Genomic DNA, 27,313 nt, shown 5'->3' on the forward strand with positions numbered 1-27,313 from the left:
CAGTATTACAGTGATGTTACATTGTTACAGTATTACAGTGATGTTACATTGTTTCAGTATTACAGTGATGTCACATTGTTTCAGTATTATAGTGATGTTACATTGTTACAGTATTACAGTGATGTCACATTGTTACAGTATTACAGTGATGTCACATTGTTACAGTATTACAGTGATGTTACATTGTTACAGTATTACAGTGATGTCACATTGTTACAGTATTAGTGATGTCACATTGTTTCAGTATTACAGTGATGTCACATTGTTACAGTATTACAGTGATGTCACATTGTTACAGTATTACAGTGATGTCACATTGTTACAGTATTACAGTGATGTTACATTGTTACAGTATTACAGTGATGTCACATTGTTACAGTATTACAGTGATGTCACATTGTTTCAGTATTACAGTGATGTCACATTGTTACAGTATTACAGTGATGTTACATTGTTACAGTATTACAGTGATGTCACATTGTTACAGTATTACAGTGATGTTACATTGTTACAGTATTACAGTGATGTCACATTGTTTCAGTATTACAGTGATGTCACATTGTTACAGTATTACAGTGATGTCACATTGTTACAGTATTAGTGATGTCACATTGTTTCAGTATTACAGTGATGTTACATTGTTACAGTATTACAGTGATGTTACATTGTTACAGTATTACAGTGATGTCGCATTGTTACAGTATTACAGTGATGTCGCATTGTTTCAGTATTACAGTGATGTCACATTGTTACAGTATTACAGTGATGTCACATTGTTTCAGTATTACAGTGATGTTACAGTGTTACAGTATTACAGTGATGTTACATTGTTACAGTATTACAGTGATGTCACATTGTTTCAGTATTACAGTGATGTCACATTGTTACAGTATTACAGTGATGTCACATTGTTTCAGTATTACAGTGATGTCACATTGTTACAGTATTACAGTGATGTCACATTGTTACAGTATTAGTGATGTCACATTGTTACAGTATTACAGTGATGTCACATTGTTACAGTATTACAGTGATGTCACATTGTTTCAGTATTACAGTGATGTTACATTGTTACAGTATTACAGTGATGTCACATTGTTACAGTATTACAGTGATGTCACATTGTTACAGTATTACAGTGATGTTACATTGTTACAGTATTAGAGTGATGTCACATTGCTACAGTATTACAGTGATGTTACATTGTTACAGTATTACAGTGATGTCACATTGTTACAGTATTACAGTGATGTTACATTGTTACAGTATTACAGTGATGTCACATTGTTTCAGTATTACAGTGATGTCACATTGTTACAGTATTACAGTGATGTCACATTGTTACAGTATTAGAGTGATGTCACATTGTTTCAGTATTACAGTGATGTTACATTGTTACAGTATTACAGTGATGTCACATTGTTTCAGTATTACAGTGATGTCACATTGTTACAGTATTACAGTGATGTTACATTGTTACAATATTACAGTGATGTCACATTGTTTCAGTATTAGTGATGTCACATTGTTACAGTATTACAGTGATGTCACATTGTTACAGTATTAGAGTGATGTCACATTGTTTCAGTATTACAGTGATGTCACATTGTTACAGTATTACAGTGATGTCACATTGTTACAGTATTAGAGTGATGTCACATTGTTTCAGTATTACAGTGATGTCACATTGTTACAGTATTACAGTGATGTCACATTGTTACAGTATTAGAGTGATGTCACATTGTTTCAGTATTACAGTGATGTCACATTGTTTCAGTATTACAGTGATGTTACATTGTTACAGTATTACAGTGATGTCACATTGTTTCAGTATTACAGTGATGTCACATTGTTTCAGTATTACAGTGATGTTACATTGTTACAGTATTACAGTGATGTCACATTGTTTCAGTATTACAGTGATGTTACATTGTTACAGTATTACAGTGATGTTACATTGTTACAGTATTACAGTGATGTCACATTGTTTCAGTATTACAGTGATGTCACATTGTTTCAGTATTACAGTGATGTTACATTGTTACAGTATTACAGTGATGTCACATTGTTACAGTATTACAGTGATGTTACATTGTTACAGTATTACAGTGATGTCACATTGTTACAGTATTACAGTGATGTCACATTGTTACAGTATTACAGTGATGTCACATTGTTACAGTATTACAGTGATGTCACATTGTTTCAGTATTACAGTGATGTCACATTGTTTCAGTATTACAGTGATGTCACATTGTTAGTCACATTGCTGGTACTGCTACATTCCTACGTCACTTTGTTATTTTTAAATGTTTACATTATTTTTAGATACTGTGACATTGCATTGTTATATAATTGGTGGTGTTACTGTTAAGTTGTTATTCCGTTAGTATGACGTAAGATCGGTAGTTACACTGTCTCATTGTTGGTCCCGCTACATTGTTGTTATGTTGGTGTTGCGGTACATTTGTTGCATTGTTACATTATCGGTGGTTTTACTGTAACATTGTTAGAGTATTAGTATGATGGTATTACATTATTGCACTCTCACATTGTTAGTACTCCTACATTGTTACATTGTTTTGTTACATAGATCAATTATTTAAATGTTTAAATGTTTATCATTAGTTTTGTTACCGTTGCAGAAAAACTGAACTTGTGATAGTGAATTAACAGCAGTCTATGTTTGATGTATGTCAACTTAAATTATTAAGCAGCCCAGTTTTTAACTTTCGTTAGTGGAAACATAATTTCTTACGGTGTGTTGTTGTTACTCGATTGTTATTGTTGGTGTTACATTTGTGTGCGTGCAGGGCCAACAGTGTGGATCTAGAGTTACTCTGCTTTCCTGTGGGTGATTCTGTAGCAGCAGTGCGGAGGGGGAGCACAGAGTCTGGCAGCCAGAGTGAGACACACACACACACACACACACACACACACACACACATTCATCACATTCATAAACTCTCTCACGCATACATTAACACACACTCATGTTAATAAACACATATGAAGAACACACATGTTCTGCCTCACACACTGAAGAACTCTGGATTATACTGCACTACACTTTCCTGCTTTACTGCTTTGGTGAATGTAACTGCATCTATGTAGTGGTCACTCATGGCCTTTTGACCTCCAGGCTCTCCGAGCTTTGGGCTGGAGCAGGCGTACCACAAGACGGATCATTTCCTGTCATCTTACCCATGGTTCCATGGTCCGATCTCCCGGGTCCGGGCCGCCCACCTGGTACAGCACGCAGGGGTTGGAGGTCACGGGAACTTTCTGGTCAGACAAAGTGAGACGCGGAGAGGAGACTACGTCCTGACCTTTAACTACCAGGGCAGAGCCAAGGTAACCGACATCATAGTCATCATCACCATCATTGCAATCACTGTGACCACCATCACCACTATCACTATCAACAGCATTATCATCATTATCGCCATCATTACCTACACTTTCAAAATCACCATCATCAACATCCCCTCGTTTATCACATCATATGACATCATTACCACCAGTATAAAAGTCATCACCATGATCACCATCACTATCACAAAAACCAACATTGTGATTAGCTTCACCATCATCACGTCATCACTGCCTTCATTATCACTATCACCATCATTTTCAGCAACACCACTGTCAGCATTGCCTTCATCATCATCACCATCAGAATCACCATCATAAACATCGGCATAACGGACATTTGTATCACTAGATGTTTAGAATCATCTGCATTTAGAATCACAATCAATAACATTTGGAAATACAAGTTATATTAGATACAAGTGATGTAAGCGATTCTAAAATGTAGCGATGTTTACTTTGTGGAGACAATAAGGTTTATATATACTGCTCCCTCTCTCTCTCTCTCTCTCTCTCTCTCTCTCTCTCTCTCTCTCTCTCTCTCTCTCTCTCTCTCTCTCTCCCTCTCTCTCTCTCTCTCTCCCTCTCTCTCTCTCCCTCTCTCTCTCTCTCTCTCTCTCTCTCTCTCTCTCTCTCTCTCCCTCTCTCCCTCTCTCTCTCTCTCTCTCTCTCTCTCTCTCTCTCCCTCCCTCTCTCTCTCTCTCTCTCTCTCTCTCTCTCTCTCTCCCTCCCTCTCTCTCTCTCTCTCTCTCTCTCTCTCTCTCCCTCTCTCCCTCTCTCTCTCTCTCTCTCTCTCTCTCTCTCCCTCCCTCTCTCTCTCTCTCCCTCTCTCTCTCTCTCTCTCTCTCCCTCTCTCTCTCTCTCTCTCTCTCTCTCTCTCTCTCCCTCTCTCCCTTTCAGCACCTGCGTCTATCACTGACAGAGTGGGGTCAGTGTCGAGTCCAGCACCTCCGTTTCCGCTCCGTAGTGGATATGCTCGCCCACTTCCGTGTCTATCCAATCCCACTTGAGTGCGGGGCGGCATGCGACGTCCTGCTGGCCAATTATGTCCTGGCCACTCCCACCCACTCAGGTGAGAACGGCCTGGTCATCTTTTATTAAAACGGTTTCTTTAGAGGAGAAGAATGGAGTGACAAACACTGATGCTGCAGCGTTAAACCTGCTGATGTTCAGACTGAGAGGAACAAAGAGTTCTAATCGCAGCTCAAACAGTTCAGCCGCTCCGTTTGCAACAACAGATGTTTGTGTCAGAATCTTCAACCGAAACAAATGCAGGATCAGATTGTGACGAGCGTTTGGACAGGTGCGCGCTGTTACACGTGTACACAGACATGCAGATAAAGCTCGGCAGGATCTGTTTCCCTCTCAGCTTTGTGGTTAAGAAGAGTTTAGAGCTTCTGAGACACCTGAGAGAAGGAAACACACACACATATACACTTATATGCTCACATGCACATTTGCACGTGCTCACACTTCTGCACAGGGTTCTCGAAGTTACTGAACAAGTGTATTTATATCTCAAAGCATGTATATTCATGTTTGATATGCAGGGTTTTAGCACATTCCATATTTGAGTTTGAGTTTATTGTTATGCAGTAAAAATTTGAGGACTTTTGAAGACTTAACAGGTATTTAAAAAGCACAGAATTGGACTAAATAATGATATTTTATATATATATATATATATATATATACATACACACACACACACACACACACAAATAGCTGCTGTCAAAACCTCATCTCCATTTCCTTTTTCAGTTTTTGACAAAATTTTCATGATGAATGGACCAAAACAAGGAATCAAGGCATTCGACATTACTTAAAGTTAACAGTGTCTTTAAAATTAAGAATGTCTTTAAAGTTAAGGAACTTTATAAAGTTAAGAATGTCTTTAAAATTAAGAATGTCTTTAAAGTTAAGGAACTTTTTAAAGTTAAGAATGTCTTTAAAATTAAGAATGTCTTTAAAGTTAAGGAACTTTATAAAGTTAAGAATGTCTTTAAAATTAAGAATGTCTTTAAAGTTAAGGAACTTTATAAAGTTAAGAATTCTTTAAAATTAAGAATGTCTTTAAAGTTAAGGAACTTTTTAAAGTTAAGAATGTCTTTAAAATTAAGAATGTCTTTAAAGTTAAGGAACTTTATAAAGTTAAGAATGTCTTTAAAATTAAGAATGTCTTTAAAGTTAAGGAACTTTTTAAAGTTAAGAATGTCTTTAAAATTAAGAATGTCTTTAAAGTTAAGGAACTTTATAAAGTTAAGAATGTCTTTAAAATTAAGAATGTCTTTAAAGTTAAGGAACTTTATAAAGTTAAGAATGTCTTTAAAATTAAGAATGTCTTTAAAGTTAAGGAACTTTATAAAGTTAAGAATGTCTTTAAAATTAAGAATGTCTTTAAAGTTAAGGAACTTTTTAAAGTTAAGAATGCTTATTCCTCCTGCTGTAAAGTTACCTTTTTTAGAGATTAAAACTTTCTGTCCAACGGTGATGAAATACATACACACTAATGGTTTTATAATTTCCAAATCTAAATTAAATATGAAAAATTTATATTAAATATGAAAGTGTATTGAAAATTTTAACGGTATCACCTATCGCTCTCTTTAATGGGCTGGTCATGATATTGGAAGGGAGGGCTAAAAAAAGAACATCCATCAGTAGCAGTGTAGCACAACATTTGAGAGCCCCTTCCCAACTACAGCGCTAGATCAGGGTAATAAGCTGTTCACAGGTGGCAGTTTAATGTCTAGTTGTTGTTGTGCTCCGTTAGATAATGCTCCAGCCAGCTAACAGCACTTTGTATCAACTACAACATGAACAGATTTTAGTTCAAAGTCATTACTGAAGGACTGCTATAGCACTATTGTGAGCTTATCCCACTTGTATATCCCATATTGTATAGCAAATCCCACAAGATGCCTTTTAGAAAGTAGCATCATTTCACTGGTGTTAATCAAGTAAGTACGGACTGGGTGGGTGAGCGGCACTTCCAAAAGATCCGGTGCTTCCCAGGTCTCAGAGGAAGCCAGCGTTAGCCTTTGCCCTCCTAGCGCTGGTAGTATCGTGTGATTGGGGGAGCTATGAGCCAACCATATCTCAACCACAGAGATCAAATTTTAAAAATGTTCTGTTTTTATTCTATTTTCTATCTGTTTATTTTTATGCTCCGAGTGCACATGCATGTATGTTGCAAATATCAGCATTAACCCATGAGCACATTCACTATTTTTGCAGTGTTGGTAAAATGTATTGTGTTGAAACACAATACACAATGTAAACACAATGTAATGTAAATACATACAACCGTATTGAAAATGTAATTATGTGTATTATTACAGCTCATATATATGCGTCTTACATATGCACACACATCTGTGTCTGGACCACCTCATCCAGTCATAGAGCCTGAAAAAAAGCCACACCACGTGCATTTAATGAGCAGAAATTGCCCCCTGTAGGACAAGCAGAGTAATGCAGATTATAAGGAAAAGGTGGAAGCCCAGCTGAGGAAGGATGCGGTAGTAATGGCAGTAAAGTAATCCATTACAAATGACCAATTACTTCTCCCTAACTGTAATGGGAGTAATCTCACCACCCATTACTTTGCTTTAACTGACAGAACACAAACTCATCTGTACCAACTGTACAGAAGGAGCAGCCAGTTACAGTAAACTGGGGATCAAAACTGCTTAAGTAGCTACTAAAACGAAGGTTTTCTGCAAAGATTTCCAATTTTGATAAATTCATCAGCGTAATTATAGACTACAATGTGGCTTTATTTTAGTCATTGTTTTTCATATGTATCCATGTCAATTTCTTCATAACACAATTATCATTATTACAATTAATATGATAGGATTTTTGTTTTTGTTCGTTTGTTCATTGACTTTTCTCCATAATTTCTGTCGCTCTCTTTTAATATATTACTATATATATACTGAAATATAAGCTATATAAATAAGGTTTTTAACCCTGTCAAACCAAGCGTGTCTCCAGCCGTTCAGTCTGAAGCCTTTTTTAACTCTGCCGCCAGAGGAGTTATGGTGCATGCATGTCAGCGTCGCCCAGAGTGAAACATCAGCATGTAGAACTAGTGCTTTCTCTGTGCTGCTGTATGAAACATGCACCACACTTTATTTATTGATGGATTCATTAAAGATAAAATGTGGATAATGTGTGATGAATACCAGTTTGTGCATTTTCTTACTCAAAAATGTAGTTGTGCCATGTACCTGTCCCCCAATGACGGCTGTGAGAGCCGGCAGGAAGGTGGGGCCCGAACTCAGAGTGCAGACGAAGCCCTGTGAGGACAGTAAGTGGACGGCGCAATTCTTCTCCGGTCCTGCGGTCGTCATCAGGACCCAGGGGATGGGAGCATGGCATAGTAGTTTATGAGAATCAAATGGCATCAAAGTCTGTGCATTTTCAGCTTTTTTATCTAAAGTTCTTCACATGACCAATAAAAGTAACAACAGAATTGAGATGCCGTGTTATGAAGAACAGCAGATTAAACGTCTAAAACACCCTCATGTTTGTGTTGGCTTCAAAGGGTTAATGTTATTATTACAGTGTGGTGCTCTCTTTCTTTTCCAGGTCATTGTTCTGCACTGGGTTCTCCAGTGCTGGTGCCTTTCTCTCGCTGCAGCTCGGAGCCCAGCTTGGCTCACTGTGGCCTGGATCTGTTTCCACCCACGCCTCCTTCCAGTGCACCCCCAACTGGGGCCTCCAACACTCCTTTGCACCGCCCACCACTGCCAGACCGCCCAGGCCCCTCCCCCGACCGTATGGGCCCCACCCCCATCCGCCGCAGCGAGTCTGTGGGCCGCCGGACTCTCCTCCGCCACCCCAACCCTCTCCCCCCTCTTCTCCACAACCGCGACTCAGATTATGAACTGGAGCCGCCAGACAGGGGGCGCAAGCGAGCCATCGACAATCAGTATATGTTCTTCTGAGGGAGTGGGCAATTAAGAAAGCAGCCAGAGCACAGGACGTCCGCTTCGGGGACAGAGTTCTCCAGGGTGCTCCTCCAGTTGGGGGCGCAAGAGAAGCCAGCAGATACCCAGAATTCTCTGGTGCAGGAGATGAAGGAGAGAAATGGGGCCGTGTGTCAATTTGTTCTTAAAGTCTTCCGCTAATCACTATTTGTGGGGTCCATGTGAAAGGCCCATTATTGCAAAGGTGGAAGTGGTCCAAAAAAGCCTTCCTTGAGCAAATCTGCAATGGTGCAGGCTCGAGAAGCCAGGCTCCCACTTTCCTGTTCCATTATTCATTGCGCCTGGAGTGTCATTTTATATGGAAGGTCACTCAAGAGTGACGTGGGAATGGGGGCAGATTGACAAAGGTCCAGGGAACCAAATGGGTGTTCCTGTGAGCAAGCCAACGTGCCAGATACACTCTTCCTCTTGCGTTAGTGAGAGGTCTGACAATCATGTCCTCCTTGAATGTATTTTAAATTTTTTGTCACTATTACGTAGAGAGGCATGGTGGGCAGGAGACAGCATCCCCATAGTAAAGCCTTTCCATTCTGGTCAACAAACACTGAAAACCTTTGGTGTTGGGTACCCAGCTCCATTCCTGGAGATCTGCCATCATAGAGAGATTAGTTCCCTCACATTTGATATTCATATGATCTTGAAGACCTTGATTGGTGTTAGATTACGTTAGGTTGGATCTAAGAACAGCAGATCTTCAGGACCAGAATTGGGCACCTTCCCTCTAGAGCATTGCTTCCCAGTGCAGATCTCAGAGCCCACTAGACTTGAGATCTTCAAATCCATACCTTGAATCCAGTTTCCAGTCCTGGGTTTGCAGTGATGGTAGGCATGATACTAGATGGGCAATTTGTAACATCAACAGGTCAGTTAGGTACCAGTGATTAATACTGGACCGGAAACTGGTTTCAAGATCCATATTTAAAAACTGCACTAGATGGTCTGTGTTAGTTCCCAGCACACATTAACCAGGTATTCAATCTCCTTAATAGCTTGGTTCAGGGTTGTTAGGAGGTGTAATAGTGCAAAGATTTGGACTGTTTAGTTGGCTCCAAGTACTAGGTTGAGAACCACTGCTTTACAATGTTATCCCCCCATTCACAGTGGTTCACAGAGCTTGTCAGAACTTTTCAAAGTCAACATTAGCAGTTGTTGCCATTTGTAGGTATTCATCTGACACTAGTGGCACAGTTACTAGTGAGAATATGACATATGAGGCAGGGACAGCAAGAATCAGTGTCCCAGACCTCAGCAACCCAACATCTCTGACTCAAGTGATCAAGGGCTCAAGATCACTGTCTACCTGACCTGGGTGTGCTGGGACCTGGAGTAGAACACAAGCATGTGACCAAGGATGTGATCTCTGATGTGACGTATCAGATGGGGGGGATAACTGAATGGATTTTTGAATGTTGGACTTGGGAAAGAAAAGGGTCTCATTTATGAAATTTGTCCAGAATGTATAAATTCACAAATTAAATTTAGATATTTTTCACAGTGTCTGCTGTGCAAACAAATCTGTGATCTCAGTCTTGTCATGGAAGGTTACTTGCTGACACTCCCTGGTTCTTCACATTTTTTGATGTATGCATCAAAAGCATGAAATACAAAGAGGAGACTTCTTCAGTGGCACAATGGTCTAAGAGTTGGCAGAATCATTAGGAAAGTTATAAGTCCGATCCCATGAGATGCCATAGCCATCCGTCACCGCGAATCCAAGAGAGCATGATTGGTCCTGCTTGCTCGGGGTGGGTGGGACAATCCTCCTTCTTCCCTGGGCATTCAGTTTAATGGTAATCAACATGGGTGCTATTAGTAGTTAGCAGTTAGGCAGTTTGAAAAGATGTGGTGGCACTTAACATTGGTAGCATTGCATGATCGAGAGAGACTTAGTGGCTGAGAATAAAGTAACAATACTCAGGAGCTTCCTTTAATGTTGTTCAAATATAAATCACAAAATCTGAAGAACCAGGGAATGCCTGCAAATATCTTTAGATCTTACAAGCTTGTCTACAAATAACACCATTTTTGATAAAACAGAGTTTCAATATAAGTTCAGATCCATGGAATTTAGGATCAAATACATACTCGCAAACCTTTTATAAATGAGACCCAAGGCATCTTAAACCATCATCACTTTTATTTATATAGCGCCTTTCCCATGCTCGAGGATGCTTTACAATCAATACATAACCACATACAAACCATGACAGTGTTTAACCCACTTACGCTCACCCACACATTCAAAGTGTGTATTCTAACTTCAGCTTAGATAAAGAGATTGTGCTTTGACCAGCATGCATTGTAATTGGGTAAGCTAATATTTGTTGCCTTAGACAACAACCAAAGACTCATAGGCCTGTAGATGTGGTCTGGTAATGTAGATGAATCAGATCGTATGAGTCCTGTGGTTGGTGGACTGTCAAACTTGAGACAGTTTAAATAGTATAAAGTGCTAAACTTATATTGAAGGAAAGTGCCTTAGAGAACTTGGTGAACGAAAATCATGGCCAAAGATTTTTTAGTTCAGCCTAATAATATCTGACTGTTGTTCACAGGTAAACTGAGGCAATGCCTTTGCAGTTTTTTGTGTTTGAAGTGTTTGACTTGTTTGGTGATACAGACCAAAAGCTGTTGCTTTTCTACCACACATGTACACAAAGAACAAACTCAGTATGACGTCCTGGATTGTTGCTCTCAGCTCTGAAATCACAAAAAGCAGAATTAAACCAAAAAAGTGACCAGGTCTGACTCAGTCTTAAAGCTAGTTGTAAACAGAGTAATTCTTAGCATTATTAGGCAATTCAGTGCTCTAGTTTCCATCGTGTGGATTAGCAAAGCACTACACTTCCAACCAAGTGTGACCCCTAGCAGATTTCAGGTTTAGTTCAGGTGAGCGCCAGTTGAGAAGATCCAAAAGGTCAAATCAGATGTAGATGAAGTCCAGCGACACATCGAGAGCAAAACGATAGATGGACTTTCTAACAGCTAGCTTGTCTTAAACGTTATCTTTCCAGAAAGCTAAGAGAAGATCTGAAATGTCGAATCAGTTATAGAAAGGTTTTTCCGGTGAGCATCAGAAATAAAGGTATAGATGGCATTTTTGTTGTTCTTGTAGGTTAGCCACGTTGGCCATTTGGCTTTAGCAAGAAGGGGACAGCACCGCCCCCTTCTTGGATAGAGTGCAAAAGCAATTTGACCTGTACAAGATCATTTGAAAACAGTCTTGACTTAATATTATATTTCTTGCAAAATCAGAGTCTGCGATCAAAAGTTATGAATCACAATGGTTTAGCTAATCAACTCTGCGAAAGAAAAGCAACGGTATCTTGCAGACCCACACGCTTCTCAACCTGCTTTTCTCACCGAGTTGCGGGAGCAGTGTCTCGAAAGGCATCGTGATGCAGAGATCATCATATGATTTTCCCTGAATCGGGTCACTGCGATGCTTTTCAGAACCGGTTCCCCTGCTGCCTAGCACATGGTTTCTTCGGGTCTATTTTCAGTCATCGATTTTTCTTGCCGTAGTTTTCACAGGACGCTTTTATACCCCTCTCGATTGCATTAATTGACATTTTACAATTTTCTACAGTGAAGCAATAAGTTTTTATATTCAGTTTGAATGGAAGTGCCAACTGTATCCATGATTCACTACCTCGCAATGCATTGTAGACTGTGCGTTCTAGGTGGACTGTTTTTTGATTGGACGGTGATGGGGAGAGGGGTGGGAATCATTCAATTCTCCTCTTGGAGTTTTTCCAGATAAACTAATTCCTTAAATTGTTGTGCTGCTTGCAATTGACCCTGAATGTCTTTGTAATTGTAAAACACTTTTTTTAATGCACAAACAGTAATTAATTTGTACACCTTATTTTGATTTGTATGTGTGTACAGATTGAATTTCAACATGCCTGACAGAGAACAACAGCACAGGGAGACGCCTGCAACGTTTTGGCAATAACACTTAATGCCCCGGAAGTTCTCAGTTGGTCTTTAAGACCCTCTAGGAGTCCACATTCTTGTTCTGTCCCCAAAATCCTGACATACCTCGGCCGATTTATCTAGGTCTGCTTCAGGGTTGCTATGAGCTGGAACGAGGCCTGGGTGACAAAACAGTGATTATAATGATCAAAGTCAAACACTTTTTGTATCTCGATAAAAAGTTCTTGAGGTATTTTTGTTACAATAATTACACTGTGCTGTTTCTCAATTTGGTATTAGCAATAAAGGCTTGAACTTTGGTACTTCAGTACACCAGGGGGCGATGTTATGTTAGCACAAACCAGCAGGACTATTAGCTAGTCGAGTAATCCAGCTATTTTTATATGTTCTGTGATATATGTAAAATATTTATTTCATATGTACTCTTGTATATATAGTTAGCTATATTTGTATATTACATTAGAGAATAGCGTTTATTTTTTTCATTGTTAAAGATATTTAGACTGAGGTTAGCTATTTTAATATATTTTTATATACATTCTCATATATGACTAGCCAGCTGATTTTGTATGTTACACAGGAATTAGCCTTTTATAAAATTTTTCAGAATAATATTCAGACTTTTGGCATTAGGATGTGCATGCGAGGATCAACAATATCAGAAACAAAATTCTGTGGCAGCCAGATGGCGTTAGCGTCCAGCCCTAGCAGGAACAGAATGAAGATGTGCTGAGGGCTCCTAGACGACTGGACTGAAAACTTCTGCTGGGACAGACCTCAGATGAGCGAGGGTGGTCTGGGTGGTCTGAGCTGGATGAGGAGAAACAAGCCCATTAGCTTCATTCACACAGTGGCCATTTTGCCCATTACTTAACACTCAGGGGGCAAAATTCATTTTAACTAGCATGTCTTACTGCTGTGTCCAACGCATTCGCCATGTCAGGATCACAGTCACCTTTATTTGCCATATACACATAAAAATCTGACAATCCTCCCTGTTGTTGCTAATGTTATGTCAATAACCTGAACGCTAGCAGGCTAACTTAGCTACGTTAGTCTGACTACAGCATTTTATGAGCGTTGTCTTAGCGCCAACATGTTAGCTTGCTAAATTAGTCTAACTACAATCTAGCTAGCGAACCTTAAAAAATCAGCACAAACCAGCATAGCTGTTCACCACGCTGGTCTAACTTCGGTTTACCAGCTAAACCAGCACTAGACCAGATTAAATTAGCTGTTTTCTCAGCAGGGATAACTAACTTATTCTTACTGCAGCATTTTAAGTACAACACATTTGCTAGCTAACCTAGAAAACTTCTGATTAAAGTGTTTTAAGTGCACTGGGTCTTACCCCCAGTAACTTTGTGTCTCACCTAGCCAAGCTAATTTAGTCTAACCGTAGCATTTTAGCCTAGCTAAACTAGCTCTCATGGCCTATTCATGGTCTTTTAAGCGCACTAGGCCTTCAACAAGTTAGCTAGCTTTGATGTGTGCACCACGTGTCTTACCTAGCTAAGCTAATTTGGCCTAACCACAGCATTTTCAGTACACTGGGTCTAGCTAGCCTAGCTAAACTAGCTCTCATGGTCTTTTAAGTGCACCAGGCCTTCAACAAGTTAGCTATCTAGCCTAGCTAGCTTAGTTATGACATATCTTCATGGTTAGCTAACTGTTTAAATATATGTTTATATGCATTCCTACATATAGTTAGCCAGCTAATGTTCTACTGCGCAAGAATTTGCCTGTTTCACTCGCTAACCTAGCTAGCTTAGTTAAAATGTCAGAATTTCTTCTCCACTTTCCCGTGACTGCTGCCCAGTTTCTCACCACGACTAAGACGTAATGAGACCAGCGCGCGAATAAGCTGGATGGTTGCGGCGTCTCCTGTGTCTTCTGATGCTTTAGTGCTGTTTGTTTGTCCTGTCGGATGACCAGCCAATGAATGTATGTGAATGGAGAGAGTCTATACAGATGTTTTTGCTTTTGGGTAAAGTGGGTGGGGGTACGTGACGATGTTGGTGAGTGATCGGGCTCTTTAGCCGAACCCCGTCTCTAGACTTAACCCGATCATACCCCCCGACCGTGACAGCGCAGAGACGTGCACAAAAAGACGCAAGACGTCTGTCTAGACTGCCTCGTGTCCCGATACTGTTGATGAGTTTGATGTTACCTTTTTCTGAGCACTGTAAGCCCACATGCTTCATCCCTCGCTAGTTTAGCACTCTCCCAACTGCTTTGATTCCAGATGTATTTCCTGTTACTTTCCATCTAGCTATATGCATATTAAATTATATCAACTGTATATTTGACCTTTTCTGTTTTTTTTTTTGTTTGTTTTTTGTTTTTTTAGAAAAAATAATAAAATTATTGTTAAAATCTTTTCAGCACAGCTGTGATTCCTGATTTCCAGAGAAGTATGGTGGCGGCAGCGTTTATTTGAACTGGTCACGTAACCAAGGGCGCAGATCCGGGATCAGCTGGGATTACTAGTAGTTATTGGGACGTAGTACTCATTCCAGCTCTCTGGGGACGGAGCTGGGAGCACGAAGGGTGCGTATGAGTAACGCAGGTTGTGTAGATACAGCAAACTTTCGTTTATTGTTTCGTTTATTGTCTTCTGGAAACACGTCTTGTAAATGGAGAGATCGCAGACCAGCGGAGAGACGGCGTTCGATCTGACTGAAGACAGTGGATGTGTTGGAGATTGAACATTAGCCTCTTAACATCTGGGATAAATACATACTAAGGCTTATTATTCAGCAACTACAGGGACTTCAATGCAAACTGGCTGAGCTGTTCTTATGTTATAGAAGTGTATAGTGAAACTTTGGGCCTGCTGGTCTGGTCTATATTTCCAAAAGTATTCGGTCGTCTTCCTTCACATGCATGTGAATTTGAGTGACATCCCATTCTTAATCCACAGGGTTTAATATGATGTCGGCCCACCCTTTGCAGCTATAACAGCTTCAGCTCTTCTGGGAAGGCTTTCCACAAGGGTTAGGAGTGTTTATGGGAACTTTTGGCCGTTCTTCCAGAAGCGCATTTGTGAGGTCAGACACTGATGTTGGACGAGAAGGCCTGGCTCACAGTCTCCGCTCTAATTCATCCCAAAGGTGTTCTATGGGGTTGAGGTCAGGACTCTGTGCAGGCCAGTCAAGTTCTTCCACACCAAACTGGCTCATCCACGTCTTTATAGACCTGCTTTGTGCACTGGTGGGCAGTCATGTTGGAACAGGAAGGGGCCGTCCCCAAACTGTTCCCACAGAGTTGGGAGCGTGAAATTGTCCAAAATCTCTTGAAGCTGAAGCTTTAAGAGCTCCTTTCACTGGAACTAAGATAAGATAAGATAAGGCTTTATTGTCATTCACATCACATGTGGTACATGAGGTGGAACGAAACATTGTACTCACGGTCCAGTCAACTCCCAAAGTAACATAAACAATAAACAGAAGGTGCAGATAACAGCAGCATGAACCACAGCAGTATGAGTACGAGGTAGAAGGAGTACATCTTAACACTGGTAATGTATAAAGTGACGTGGAGGGGTGATATAGTGGAGGGGTGATATGGTGGAGGCACTGTACAGCAGCAGAGATGAATAAGTGGACGTGAAGTGCCGTTGCAGTGACGTCTAACTGGAGTTTAAGAGTCTCACGGCTTCAGGGAAGAAGCCGTTCCTCAGTCTGGTTGTTTTACTCTTAATGCTCCGCAGCCTCCTACCTGAGGGGAGCAGGACAAAGAGTGTGTGTGCTGGATGAGTGGGGTCCTTCATGATGCCAGTGGCCCTTTTCCTGCATCTGGAGGTGTAAATGTCCATGGTGGTGGGAAGGCTGACTCCAACAGTCCTCTGTGCAGCCGTCACCACCCTCTGCAGAGCTTTCCTCTCTGCCGCAGAGCAGCTTCTGTGCCACATGGTGATGCTGGAGCACACAACGCTCTGCACCACACATCTGTAGAATGAGGTGAGGACTGAGCTCCCGAGTCCAGGACGCCTCAACCGTCTGAGGAAGTAGAGGCGGTGATGTGCCTTCCTAAGGGGCCGAGCCCAACTCCTGAAACACAACCCCACACCATGATCCCCCCTCCACCAAACTTTACACTTGGCACAATGCAGTCAGACAAGTACCGTCTCCTGGCAACCGCCAATCTAATCTGCATATCGCCACTGTCGGAACAAAACCTCTTATCTCCAAAACGGTAACTTTACAGGAGAAGGAAAAAACCTGCTCTACTTTTAATGGAAGTCAATAGAACCAGATTTTTTTCCAAGTCATTTTGGCCCAAGTCTTTTTTGGCCCATCATGAAATCTACACCCAATGTAACGGACGACAGGCATTTCCAAATTACGTCAAAAACTGAGAAACGTCAAAAATGGAGATTTTTCTCCATTTCTCCATTTCCGACAGTATATGTACACTCTTACACTTTTGGTGCTATATAACTTAGAACCCTATACAGCACATTCTCCATCTATCTGAAGAACCAGTTCACCATGCAGAGAGCATGCAAACGGCTCTAAATTGATCTCATGGTTCTAAAAAAGAAGCACTCTCTTTATCCAAGAAGACCCTTGAAGAACCCTCTTTATTGATAGTGCAGGATTATCTTAATTGACAGCCTATGCCGCACGTTTTGGCCCCGAACGCGTGCCATACAGACTCGTTCTGCACTTGAGGCAGTCTGCGTTTGCGTGGAGGCGACGTCACGCGCTCCCACGTCGCGGCCCTTGCGTCATCGCCTCGCGGAAATACACGGAGGCTGTCGGTTTCGCTCGCTGTGGATTCGGGGGTGAAAATGAGCGGACGGTGAGGGACCCGAGGAGAAGACAGACTGCAGCGCCTCATCGCAGCCGGGCTCGGTGGTGTGACTTTACCGTGTGCGATCCCGCGGCGTCGGCGAGGCGTGTCGGTGCCGGTCGGCGGGCCTGCCTGGCTGAGTCGCTGAGCGTTTCTCTGGGTCGGTTTCGGGTCTGTGGACATGTCCCTGTTCCAGTCTGCGCTGGATTTCCTGGCCGCTGCGGGGGCCGGAGGCGCCGGGGGCGCCGGAGCCGCCAGCCGGGACCAGAACGACTTCGTGGGGCAGATAGTGGAGCTCGGAGACACCAAGCTCCGGATCAAGCGGGTCATCGCGGAAGGTAAACAGCATGACGAACGGGCTGGACTGCACACGGGTCACGCCAGTTCCCTGTTCGCGCACCTTCCTGTCCGGATTGACCCGTTCCACCTTAAATGATGCAGTAGTTTCGTTCAGGTGCCCAGCGAGACGAGTTAAGGTGGAACGGAAAATTTCGCTGACTTCAGCGAAGGACACCGGCACCGCACCCGGTCACAGCGGCTCATGACGGCGTCGGAGCTGAATTTAAACGCCCGTCAAACGCGGAAAGCGCCTTTAACCCACAGCAGGCTGAGCTGAGCTGAGCTGAGCTGAGCTGAGCCGAGCGGAGCGCCAGCAGCCGCCGGCTAACCGGCTAAACCAGCCTTAGCACGACAGCTAGCGCTAGCTTAGCTTCCTGTCATAGCCTTAGCTTTAGCTTAGCCGTAGCTCGCTGCTGTGTTTATTCCGTGTGTCCGTCAGTGTTTATTCCGTGTGTATCCATCGGCGTTTAGTAAATATAACAGACTGAACGGGCAGGGCGGTAAATATAACAGACTGAACGGGCAGGGCGGTAAATATAACAGACTGAACGGGCAGGGCGGTAAATATAACAGACTGAACGGGCAGGACGGTAAATATAACAGACTGAACGGGCAGGACGGTAAATATAACCGACTGAACGGGCAGGACGGTAAATATAACAGACTGAACGGGCAGGGCGGTAAATATAACAGACTGAACGGGCAGCGCGGTCAATATAACAGACTGAACGGGCAGGGCGGTAAATATAACCGACTGAACGGGCAGGGCGGTAAATATAACAGACTGAACGGGCAGGACGGTAAATATAACAGACTGAACGGGCAGGGCGGTAAATATAACAGACTGAACGGGCAGGGCGGTAAATATAACAGACTGAACGGGCAGCGCGGTCAATATAACAGACTGAACGGGCAGGACGGTAAATATAACAGACTGAACGGGCAGGACGGTAAATATAACAGACTGAACGGGCAGCGCGGTCAATATAACAGACTGAACGGGCAGGGCGGTAAATATAACAGACTGAACGGGCAGGACGGTAAATATAACCGACTGAACGGGCAGGGCGGTAAATATAACAGACTGAACGGGCAGGACGGTCAATATAACAGACTGAACGGGCAGGGCGGTAAATATAACAGACTGAACGGGCAGGGCGGTAAATATAACAGACTGAACGGGCAGGGCGGTAAATATAACAGACTGAACGGGCAGGGCGGTAAATATAACAGACTGAACGGGCAGGGCGGTAAATATAACAGACTGAACGGGCAGGACGGTAAATATAACAGACTGAACGGGCAGGACGGTAAATATAACAGACTGAACGGGCAGGACGGTAAATATAACAGACTGAACGGGCAGGGCGGTAAATATAACAGACTGAACGGGCAGGACGGTAAATATAACAGACTGAACGGGCAGGACGGTAAATATAACAGACTGAACGGGCAGGGCGGTAAATATAACAGACTGAACGGGCAGCGCGGTCAATATAACAGACTGAACGGGCAGGGCGGTAAATATAACAGACTGAACGGGCAGGGCGGTAAATATAACAGACTGAACGGGCAGGACGGTAAATATAACAGACTGAACGGGCAGGGCGGTAAATATAACAGACTGAACGGGCAGGGCGGTAAATATAACAGACTGAACGGGCAGGGCGGTAAATATAACAGACTGAACGGGCAGGGCGGTAAATATAACCGACTGAACGGGCAGGACGGTAAATATAACAGACTGAACGGGCAGGGCGGTAAATATAACAGACTGAACGGGCAGCGCGGTCAATATAACAGACTGAACGGGCAGGGCGGTAAATATAACAGACTGAACGGGCAGGGCGGTAAATATAACAGACTGAACGGGCAGGGCGGTAAATATAACAGACTGAACGGGCAGGGCGGTAAATATAACAGACTCAACGGGCAGGACGGTAAATATAACAGACTGAACGGGCAGGACGGTAAATATAACCGACTGAACGGGCAGGACGGTAAATATAACCGACTGAACGGGCAGGGCGGTAAATATAACAGACTGAACGGGCAGCGCAGTCAATATAACAGACTGAACGGGCAGGGCGGTAAATATAACAGACTGAACGGGCAGGGCGGTAAATATAACAGACTGAACGGGCAGGGCGGTAAATATAACAGACTGAACGGGCAGGACGGTAAATATAACCGACTGAACGGGCAGGACGGTAAATATAACAGACTGAACGGGCAGGGCGGTAAATATAACCGACTGAACGGGCAGGGCGGTAAATATAACAGACTGAACGGGCAGGGCGGTAAATATAACAGACTGAACGGGCAGGACGGTAAATATAACAGACTGAACGGGCAGGGCGGTAAATATAACAGACTGAACGGGCAGGGCGGTAAATATAACAGACTGAACGGGCAGGGCGGTAAATATAACAGACTGAACGGGCAGGACGGTAAATATAACAGACTGAACGGGCAGGGCGGTAAATATAACAGACTGAACGGGCAGCGCGGTAAATATAACAGACTGAACGGGCAGGACGGTAAATATAACAGACTGAACGGGCAGGGCGGTAAATATAACAGACTGAACGGGCAGGGCGGTAAATATAACAGACTGAACGGGCAGCGCGGTCAATATAACAGACTGAACGGGCAGGGCGGTAAATATAACCGACTGAACGGGCAGGACGGTAAATATAACAGACTGAACGGGCAGGGCGGTAAATATAACAGACTGAACGGGCAGGGCGGTAAATATAACAGACTGAACGGGCAGGGCGGTCAATATAACAGACTGAACGGGCAGGACGGTAAATATAACAGACTGAACGGGCAGGGCGGTAAATATAACAGACTGAACGGGCAGGGCGGTAAATATAACAGACTGAACGGGCAGCGCGGTCAATATAACAGACTGAACGGGCAGGGCGGTAAATATAACAGACTGAACGGGCAGGGCGGTAAATATAACAGACTGAACGGGCAGGACGGTAAATATAACAGACTGAACGGGCAGGGCGGTAAATATAACAGACTGAACGGGCAGGACGGTAAATATAACAGACTGAACGGGCAGGGCGGTAAATATAACAGACTGAACGGGCAGGGCGGTAAATATAACAGACTGAACGGGCAGGACGGTAAATATAACAGACTGAACGGGCAGGACGGTAAATATAACAGACTGAACGGGCAGGACGGTAAATATAACAGACTGAACGGGCAGGACGGTAAATATAACAGACTGAACGGGCAGGACGGTAAATATAACAGACTGAACGGGCAGGACGGTAAATATAACAGACTATAATATATAAACGAGTAAACATACAAGACCGTAAACACACCACACAATAAATACTACACAGGACAACCAAACAGTCGATGCGATTGAGAAACAAACAGTAAATGTGAAGGAGGAACAGGTGGAAAATAAAACCAAACAAACGGTTTAATAACAGTTCATAAAAATAAATGAATGAAATGAGATGATGTCATAAAATGGGGCCATCCTGTCAGCTTAGTGCAGTGCAGTTTACACTGGGGGCTGTTTTTGTTTACAGACTTTATGCAGTTGGTCTGAATCTGTCAGATGATAAAGGCGGTTCTTCAGTGTTCCAGATCACAGCGTCCCAAACTTTTACCAGGAGGTGGTGTTTGTCCACCCAAATATCCCACCAAATATCTTCTGGAGTGAAAAGAGACCAAACAGAAAGGAAAGGTCCTTCAGCTCTTGAGCTTTCGGTCCACTTGATTCAGTGTTGCTGTTCTTTAGTTAGCATGCATAGGCCTGCAGTAGCCCGTAGTCCAGTGGAGTAATGACAGTTCTTGGATTTGACCCATTCAGCCCTAACTTTCAGTATGAACCCAATCTTTTGCTTGTTTTCATGATGGGTAAATTAAAAATGTTCAACCAAAATCTGTAAATAAAATGCTGTGGCCGCACATCCTTCTGATGTCCTGTATTTGGTCAGGAGACCTGGTCAGGCCCTGGACCTGGTCAGCTGGTAACCTGCACACTGAGACAGAAGCTTCTGCACTGCTAGTGCTACATGTCCATGGAACTTTCTCTCACTGTCCCACGAGAGATTTGTGGCCTTTTGTACCAGCCACTCGCGACAGCAGCTACAATGACCTTACAAAACCCACATCTGGTTATTTCCTCTGACTGTTGTGCTAAAATGTGTTTAAAGCTATCCTTTATGGTCTACTGTGTTTGTCATGTCCTGACCATAAGGCATAGTTTCCAACGACAATCAACCACTCGGGAGCAAAAATCAGCCCTTAAACTTGAAGGAAATAGAGATTTGAGCCGTGGGCTGGAGGTTCAGGATCCAGCCAGTAGAATTCCTGTTTGTTCCCTTCGGCCGACTGCACGTGACTGAAGTGGCCTCCAGAAAGGCACCTAATCCCCAACTGCTCCCCAGGTGCCGTGAACAGGGCTGCCCAAGTGTGCTCACTGCCCCCTAGTGTGTGTGTTCACTAGCGTGTGGGTGTTTCACTGCTCGGATGGGTTAATTGTGGAGGTCTAATTCCTCTGTCTGTAAATCCAGCTGGCCAGTGGCTCTGGTTATTGTCAGAACATTTTTGGCCATATCGCCAAGCCCTGCACTCAAGTTGTGTTGCTCTGGCTTAAAACCGGCTTCTGGAGTGCAGCTAAAAATTGGATAAAGCTCTCAAACCGCCAAGAAACCTGTTGACCATGCGAGCGTCTGGACTAGCCCATTTCCTCCTGTGAGAACACCGTGTAAATGTTGTGCACTATGACCTGAATTTTCCCCCGTTTGTCCAACAAACTGAACCGTTCCCAGAACATCACGAACATCTGATATTCCTTGCGGAAACTTTGATAGGATAGCTGGACACATTTCTCATTTACAATTTTGATCAGTTTCTTCAAATCCGTTTATGGTGGAGGTCGACCAGAAGGGCATTTTAAGGTAAAATCATCCCCAAAGCCGACAGATATCTTCAGATTGGCCACATGACACCGGTTAAATATGTTTCGAGGACTCTGAGGTTCTCTGGTGGTTCTGGATGGTAAATAAAGCATCTATATTTGTGTTGTAGTCATGGCGACACCTGGTTCCTATGACCACCACTGACATCTGAACCCGTTTCACACCAAGCCGCTCTGAATGTCTCCGTTTACACCTCACACACGGAATCAAAGCAGAAGTTTTGAAAAATCTGAGTTTCCCCTTCAAGATTGTGTGTAAATGCTCGGTTCTGATTGGCTGTCCTGTATGGCGGCTAACTCGGGAGGCAGCCTGGGCCCGACCTCGCAGAGAGGCTGAATTAAAACGGGCTGGTTTACAGCTTAGTTTCCGTGTATGGAGCCTATGGACTGGACTGGGTGAGTTCAAGCCACTTGTATTTAAGGGGTTTGTTTAAAGGTGCCGGTTGTTGAGTTTTCCGAGATACGGGCCCTTTAAAGCGCGTCACACGGCTCTCAGTGTGGGACCCGCCCCGCGCCGAGCGGCTCTGAGTGGAGCAGGTCTGTTTCAGGGCTCTGTCTGCGCTTCATCTCCTGTAACACGAAACCTGAGGAGCTCTTTTCTTTCCTTCTCTAAAACCGCTGCCATTCTTTTACTTATTACCGTGGCAACGGCCCTTTGAGCCCCTTCAGCAGCGCCTGAGTGACCGAGCACACCTGCCCCTTCCTCGGCCATTAACTTCCTCTCGCTGGCCTGGTCAGCAGGTTTTCTGGCCTCGGGTTCTTGGGAAACTTACTGCATGTGCACTGAGTCACATGTGAGTAAGGGGTACGCACAGAGGACGCTCAGCACCTGCTAGAACCGATCTGGTTCCGGTTCATTTACGTGTGTTTGGGCACCGATAGACCCCAAGATGGTTCTATATAGCAGTACATACCAATGTATAATACCAAGAATAATCAAAGAACCCTTCGAGTGATTTAAAGGGTTCTTTGCATTGTTAAACGGTTCTTCAGGCTGGTGGAGAATGCGTTTTATATGGTTCTGTGTAGAAGCTTTTCGAAAAAGGTTTCTTTATAGAACCCAAAAGAGTTCTCTTCTTGTTGTACACACTTAAAAATGGTGGCTCAGCAAGGGTTCTTTAGTAAAGAAAGTGGTTCTATATAGAACCGTGAATACTCAGAGGAACCCATTGAGTGATTAAAGGGTTCTGTTCGTCGCCAAAAGCTCTTCAGATTGATGGAGAGTGTGAATTATATGGTTCTCTGTAGCCTCTTTTCGAAAGCGTCCTTTATAGAACCCCAAAATAGTTCTATTGTCTTACAAATTATGGTTCATCAAGGGTTCTTTAGCAAAGAAAATCGTTCTGTATAGAACTGTGAAGACTCAGAGAGCACTTTGAGTGATTTAAAGTGTTCTTTGCATTGTTAAAGGGTTCTTCAGACAGATGGAGTACACATTTTATATGGTTCTTTATAGAACCTTTTTGATCAGGGTTCTGTATAGTTTTTATTTATTTATTTTTTCGGAAGAATACTTTCACGATGCAGATAACCCTCAAACGATGCGAGGGGGTTCTCCGAGTGTTGGCCTGGTGTAGAGCCGTCTTGGTAGCTGAAGAACCCTGGGGTGAGGAGTGTTCTGTGTTTGAGCTGAGTAACTGGTGTTGTGATCATTGGCCGCGGCGCGTCTGCTGATCCAGCTCCGCCCGTCTGTTTGTCAGCCTGTTTGATGATAAACACTCTTGGTGAGCGCCGTGTTCTTTTCCCACGCGCTCGTCTGTCCAGCGCCCTGTGACGGGTCACTGCTTCAATCTGCTGGATCTGCTCCACAGCGTTTGAGCTGCTCTCTGGATCCGTCCAGCTGAAAGCGTTCATGATGGTCTGTTTGAGATGTGAACCGAGCGCGGAGGTGCGGTCAGTCCGCTGCGGTCAGTCCGCTGCGGCGTCTCAGATTGACGGATGTTCATCTCAGTCATAGGCTTTGGCCACAGGTGACGCCGGACGGTGTGAAACATGGGGAACAGCGAGAAGAAAGCAGCTTAGTCTGGACTGAGCGTCGCGTATTTTGTCGTTTTGTTGGTACAAATGGAATAAACGGCACTTAAACACAGCACTTTACAGCCAACCTCTGCTTATTGTTCAGCAGGAAACACACGATTAGGAGAAAATTACACAGAAGCCTTAACGGCTAAACCTCCTCTCGGCCGTGTTCAGGCACTCTGTCCCTTCATTCCAGCTCCACTCGCTTCCAGCTCCTCAGAGAATCCGCAGACACGCCTCCAAAGCTCCGTCTCAGAGGCTGGTTGATGATTTTCTGAAGGAATCGAGCACCGCGATTCAGGGCTGATGAGGTCTGGGCTGTAGCAGCCATTAAACTGGTGCATAATAACCTGCGCTCCAGGATTCTCCCAGCTCTCCCAGTGTCCCAGCACACACCATCGCCTCTTCATTCCAGGAGGACGAGACCGGTTCTCGTGATCAGGGAGGATATTTCATTGTTTTTGCCGTTTGAATATCTGAATTTTCGAGTTGATAGTCACTGAGTGCAAGTAAGCATTGTGACACCATCGCGTTAGTGATGTGTTCGTGTGTGTTGCGCTGATGTGAGTGGATCAGACAGCAGTGCTGCTGGAGTTCTCAAGCATAAAACAGACGGATCGCAGTCTGTAATAAAATGGAAGGTGAGTGCTGGACTTGATGAAGGACATGCATGAAGAACGAGGACACTGCTGTCTGTCCAGGTGCTATGGCCTACTGGGAGTTGAGCCGGTACCCACGGTTGTGATGAACTCTGTTCTCTTTCTCTCTGTGCAGGTGGCTTTGCGTTCGTGTATGAAGCCCAAGATCTCGGCAGCGGTAAAGACTACGCTCTGAAGGTACGAGTGCCGCACAGAGTTTAGCTTCATGGTGAACGTTATCCCACCAAACTGTGCCCTTTGTGCCGATATACATCACGGCTTTCTGTGAAAATGCGATGCATTGCTTGTTGGTTTATTTGATTGTTTGTTTGTTTGTTTGTTTGTTTGTTTGTTTTACAGAGGCTTCTCTCTAATGAAGAGGAGAAGAATAAGGCCATCATCCAGGAAGTCTGCTTTATGGTATTTTTTCATCTATGTTTTTGAGTCTCGAGTAGTTGTTAGGAGAAACTTTTGTTGTTGTTGTCGACTCTAATTTAGCTGTCTGGTTTATTTAATATCCTAAATTTGGGTATATTTGTTGTACCTGTGTGCTCTATATAAATCTTCAGTATCTTAAAGCCAGATGCGTTTGTTGTACCTGTGTACTCTATATAAATCTTCAGTATCTTAAAGCCAGATGTGTTTGTTGTACCTGTGTGCTCTATATAAATCTTCAGTATCTTAAAGCCAGATGCGTTTGTTGTACCTGTGTGCTCTATATAAATCTTCAGTATCTTAAAGCCAGATGCGTTTGTTGTACCTGTGTACTCTATATAAATCTTCAGTATCTTAAAGCCAGATGCGTTTGTTGTACCTGTGTACTCTATATAAATCTTCAGTATCTTAAAGCCAGATGCGTTTGTTGTACCTGTGTACTCTATATAAATCTTCAGTATCTTAAAGCCAGATGTGTTTGTTGTACCTGTGTGCTCTATATAAATCTTCAGTATCTTAAAGCCAGATGCGTTTGTTGTACCTGTGTGCTCTATATAAATCTTCAGTATCTTAAAGCCAGATGCGTTTGTTGTACCTGTGTACTCTATATAAATCTTCAGTATCTTAAAGCCAGATGCGTTTGTTGTACCTGTGTACTCTATATAAATCTTCAGTATCTTAAAGCCAGATGCGTTTGTTGTACCTGTGTACTCTATATAAATCTTCAGTATCTTAAAGCCAGATGCGTTTGTTGTACCTGTGTACTCTATATAAATCTTCAGTATCTTAAAGCCAGATGTGTTTGTTGTACCTGTGTACTCTATATAAATCTTCAGTATCTTAAAGCCAGATGCGTTTGTTGTACCTGTGTACTCTGTATAAAACTGTCTGGTTATATTCTGTATCCTAAACTCGGGCGCATGTGTTGTACTTCTGTAGAAAAAGCTGTCTGGTCATCCTAATGTGGTCCAGTTTTGCTCGGCTGCTTCCATCAGTAAAGAGGAGTCAGACACGGGCCAGGCCGAGTTCCTCATCCTCACAGAGCTCTGTAAAGGTACACACACACACACACACACACACACACACACACACACACACACAGTGGTGCTGGCGCGGGTTTTGTTTAGTTTCTGTGAAGCTGACTTGCTCTTTTCTGTAAACGGGAGATGAAAACACTTCACACTCTTCACACACTTCCTGTGTCCTGTGTGGCGCTGACCCCTGCCTGTCCTCCTCTTCCTGCAGGTCAGCTGGTGGACTTTGTGAAGAAGGTGGAGCAGAAGGGATCCATGTCATGCGACACCATCCTGAAAATATTCTACCAGTCGTGTCGCGCCGTGCAACACATGCACAAGCAGAAGCCGCCAATCATACACCGGGACCTGAAGGTGAAGCCCCGCCCACTTTTATAGCTCTGACCAGAACATTCATACAAAGTGCAATACTAACCAAAATGAGCTTAAACTGGTGCCATAAGTCTCTGACCTTTCACCGGCTCAAATTTTACCACAACTTGATTTGATTATTTTGGTACGATTCATAATTATTTGTGAAAATAAACCGAACACACCGTAATATAGAGTATAGGTCAAGCAGGGGTGCGCAATATCACAGTCATCATCATGTCGCCCACCCAAAAGCAAAGGCTTTTCTGGATTCTTGTGTTTGAAAGTAGCCTGAGAATTTAGTTTGAGCTCATGCTTTATTGAATATTATCAGTTATTGAAATGAACTAGAAACCAATGATAATTCACAACTGATTCAGCTCCGTTCTTCTTCATTACAGAGCTTCTTCAGTTTTATTTTTTTTACAGCAC

The 27,313-nt window shown here is 43.3% G+C and overlaps 2 protein-coding genes across 7 annotated transcripts in view; both read left to right on the forward strand.

Annotated features, from left to right (window-relative positions):
• Positions 1 to 12,615, forward strand: part of sh2b3 (SH2B adaptor protein 3) — a 78,870-nt gene extending 66,255 nt beyond the window's left edge. For all 4 annotated transcript variants that reach the window (XM_037531344.1, XM_037531345.1, XM_037531346.1 and 1 more), the window contains 4 exons: positions 2,814 to 2,905; positions 3,143 to 3,354; positions 4,273 to 4,444; positions 7,969 to 12,615. In XM_037531344.1, coding sequence (XP_037387241.1) covers positions 2,814 to 2,905; positions 3,143 to 3,354; positions 4,273 to 4,444; positions 7,969 to 8,327 — 835 coding nt within the window. In that variant the 3' untranslated portion in view covers positions 8,328 to 12,615. The remainder of the gene's footprint in view (positions 1 to 2,813; positions 2,906 to 3,142; positions 3,355 to 4,272; positions 4,445 to 7,968) is intronic.
• Positions 12,616 to 16,916: 4,301 nt separating this feature from the next.
• The window catches only part of gak (cyclin G associated kinase), a 40,635-nt gene continuing 30,238 nt past the window's right edge, over positions 16,917 to 27,313 (forward strand). For 2 of the 3 annotated variants that reach the window (XM_037531572.1, XM_017687011.2), the window contains exons 1-5: positions 16,917 to 17,443; positions 25,198 to 25,259; positions 25,422 to 25,481; positions 26,436 to 26,550; positions 26,742 to 26,884. In XM_037531572.1, the coding sequence (XP_037387469.1) occupies positions 17,287 to 17,443; positions 25,198 to 25,259; positions 25,422 to 25,481; positions 26,436 to 26,550; positions 26,742 to 26,884 (537 nt within the window). In that variant the 5' untranslated portion in view covers positions 16,917 to 17,286. The remainder of the gene's footprint in view (positions 17,444 to 25,197; positions 25,260 to 25,421; positions 25,482 to 26,435; positions 26,551 to 26,741; positions 26,885 to 27,313) is intronic. The other variant, XM_037531573.1, reaches the window with a different exon arrangement.

Source organism: Pygocentrus nattereri, chromosome 20 (assembly GCF_015220715.1).
Source record: "Pygocentrus nattereri isolate fPygNat1 chromosome 20, fPygNat1.pri, whole genome shotgun sequence".
NCBI lineage: Eukaryota > Metazoa > Chordata > Actinopteri > Characiformes > Serrasalmidae > Pygocentrus > Pygocentrus nattereri.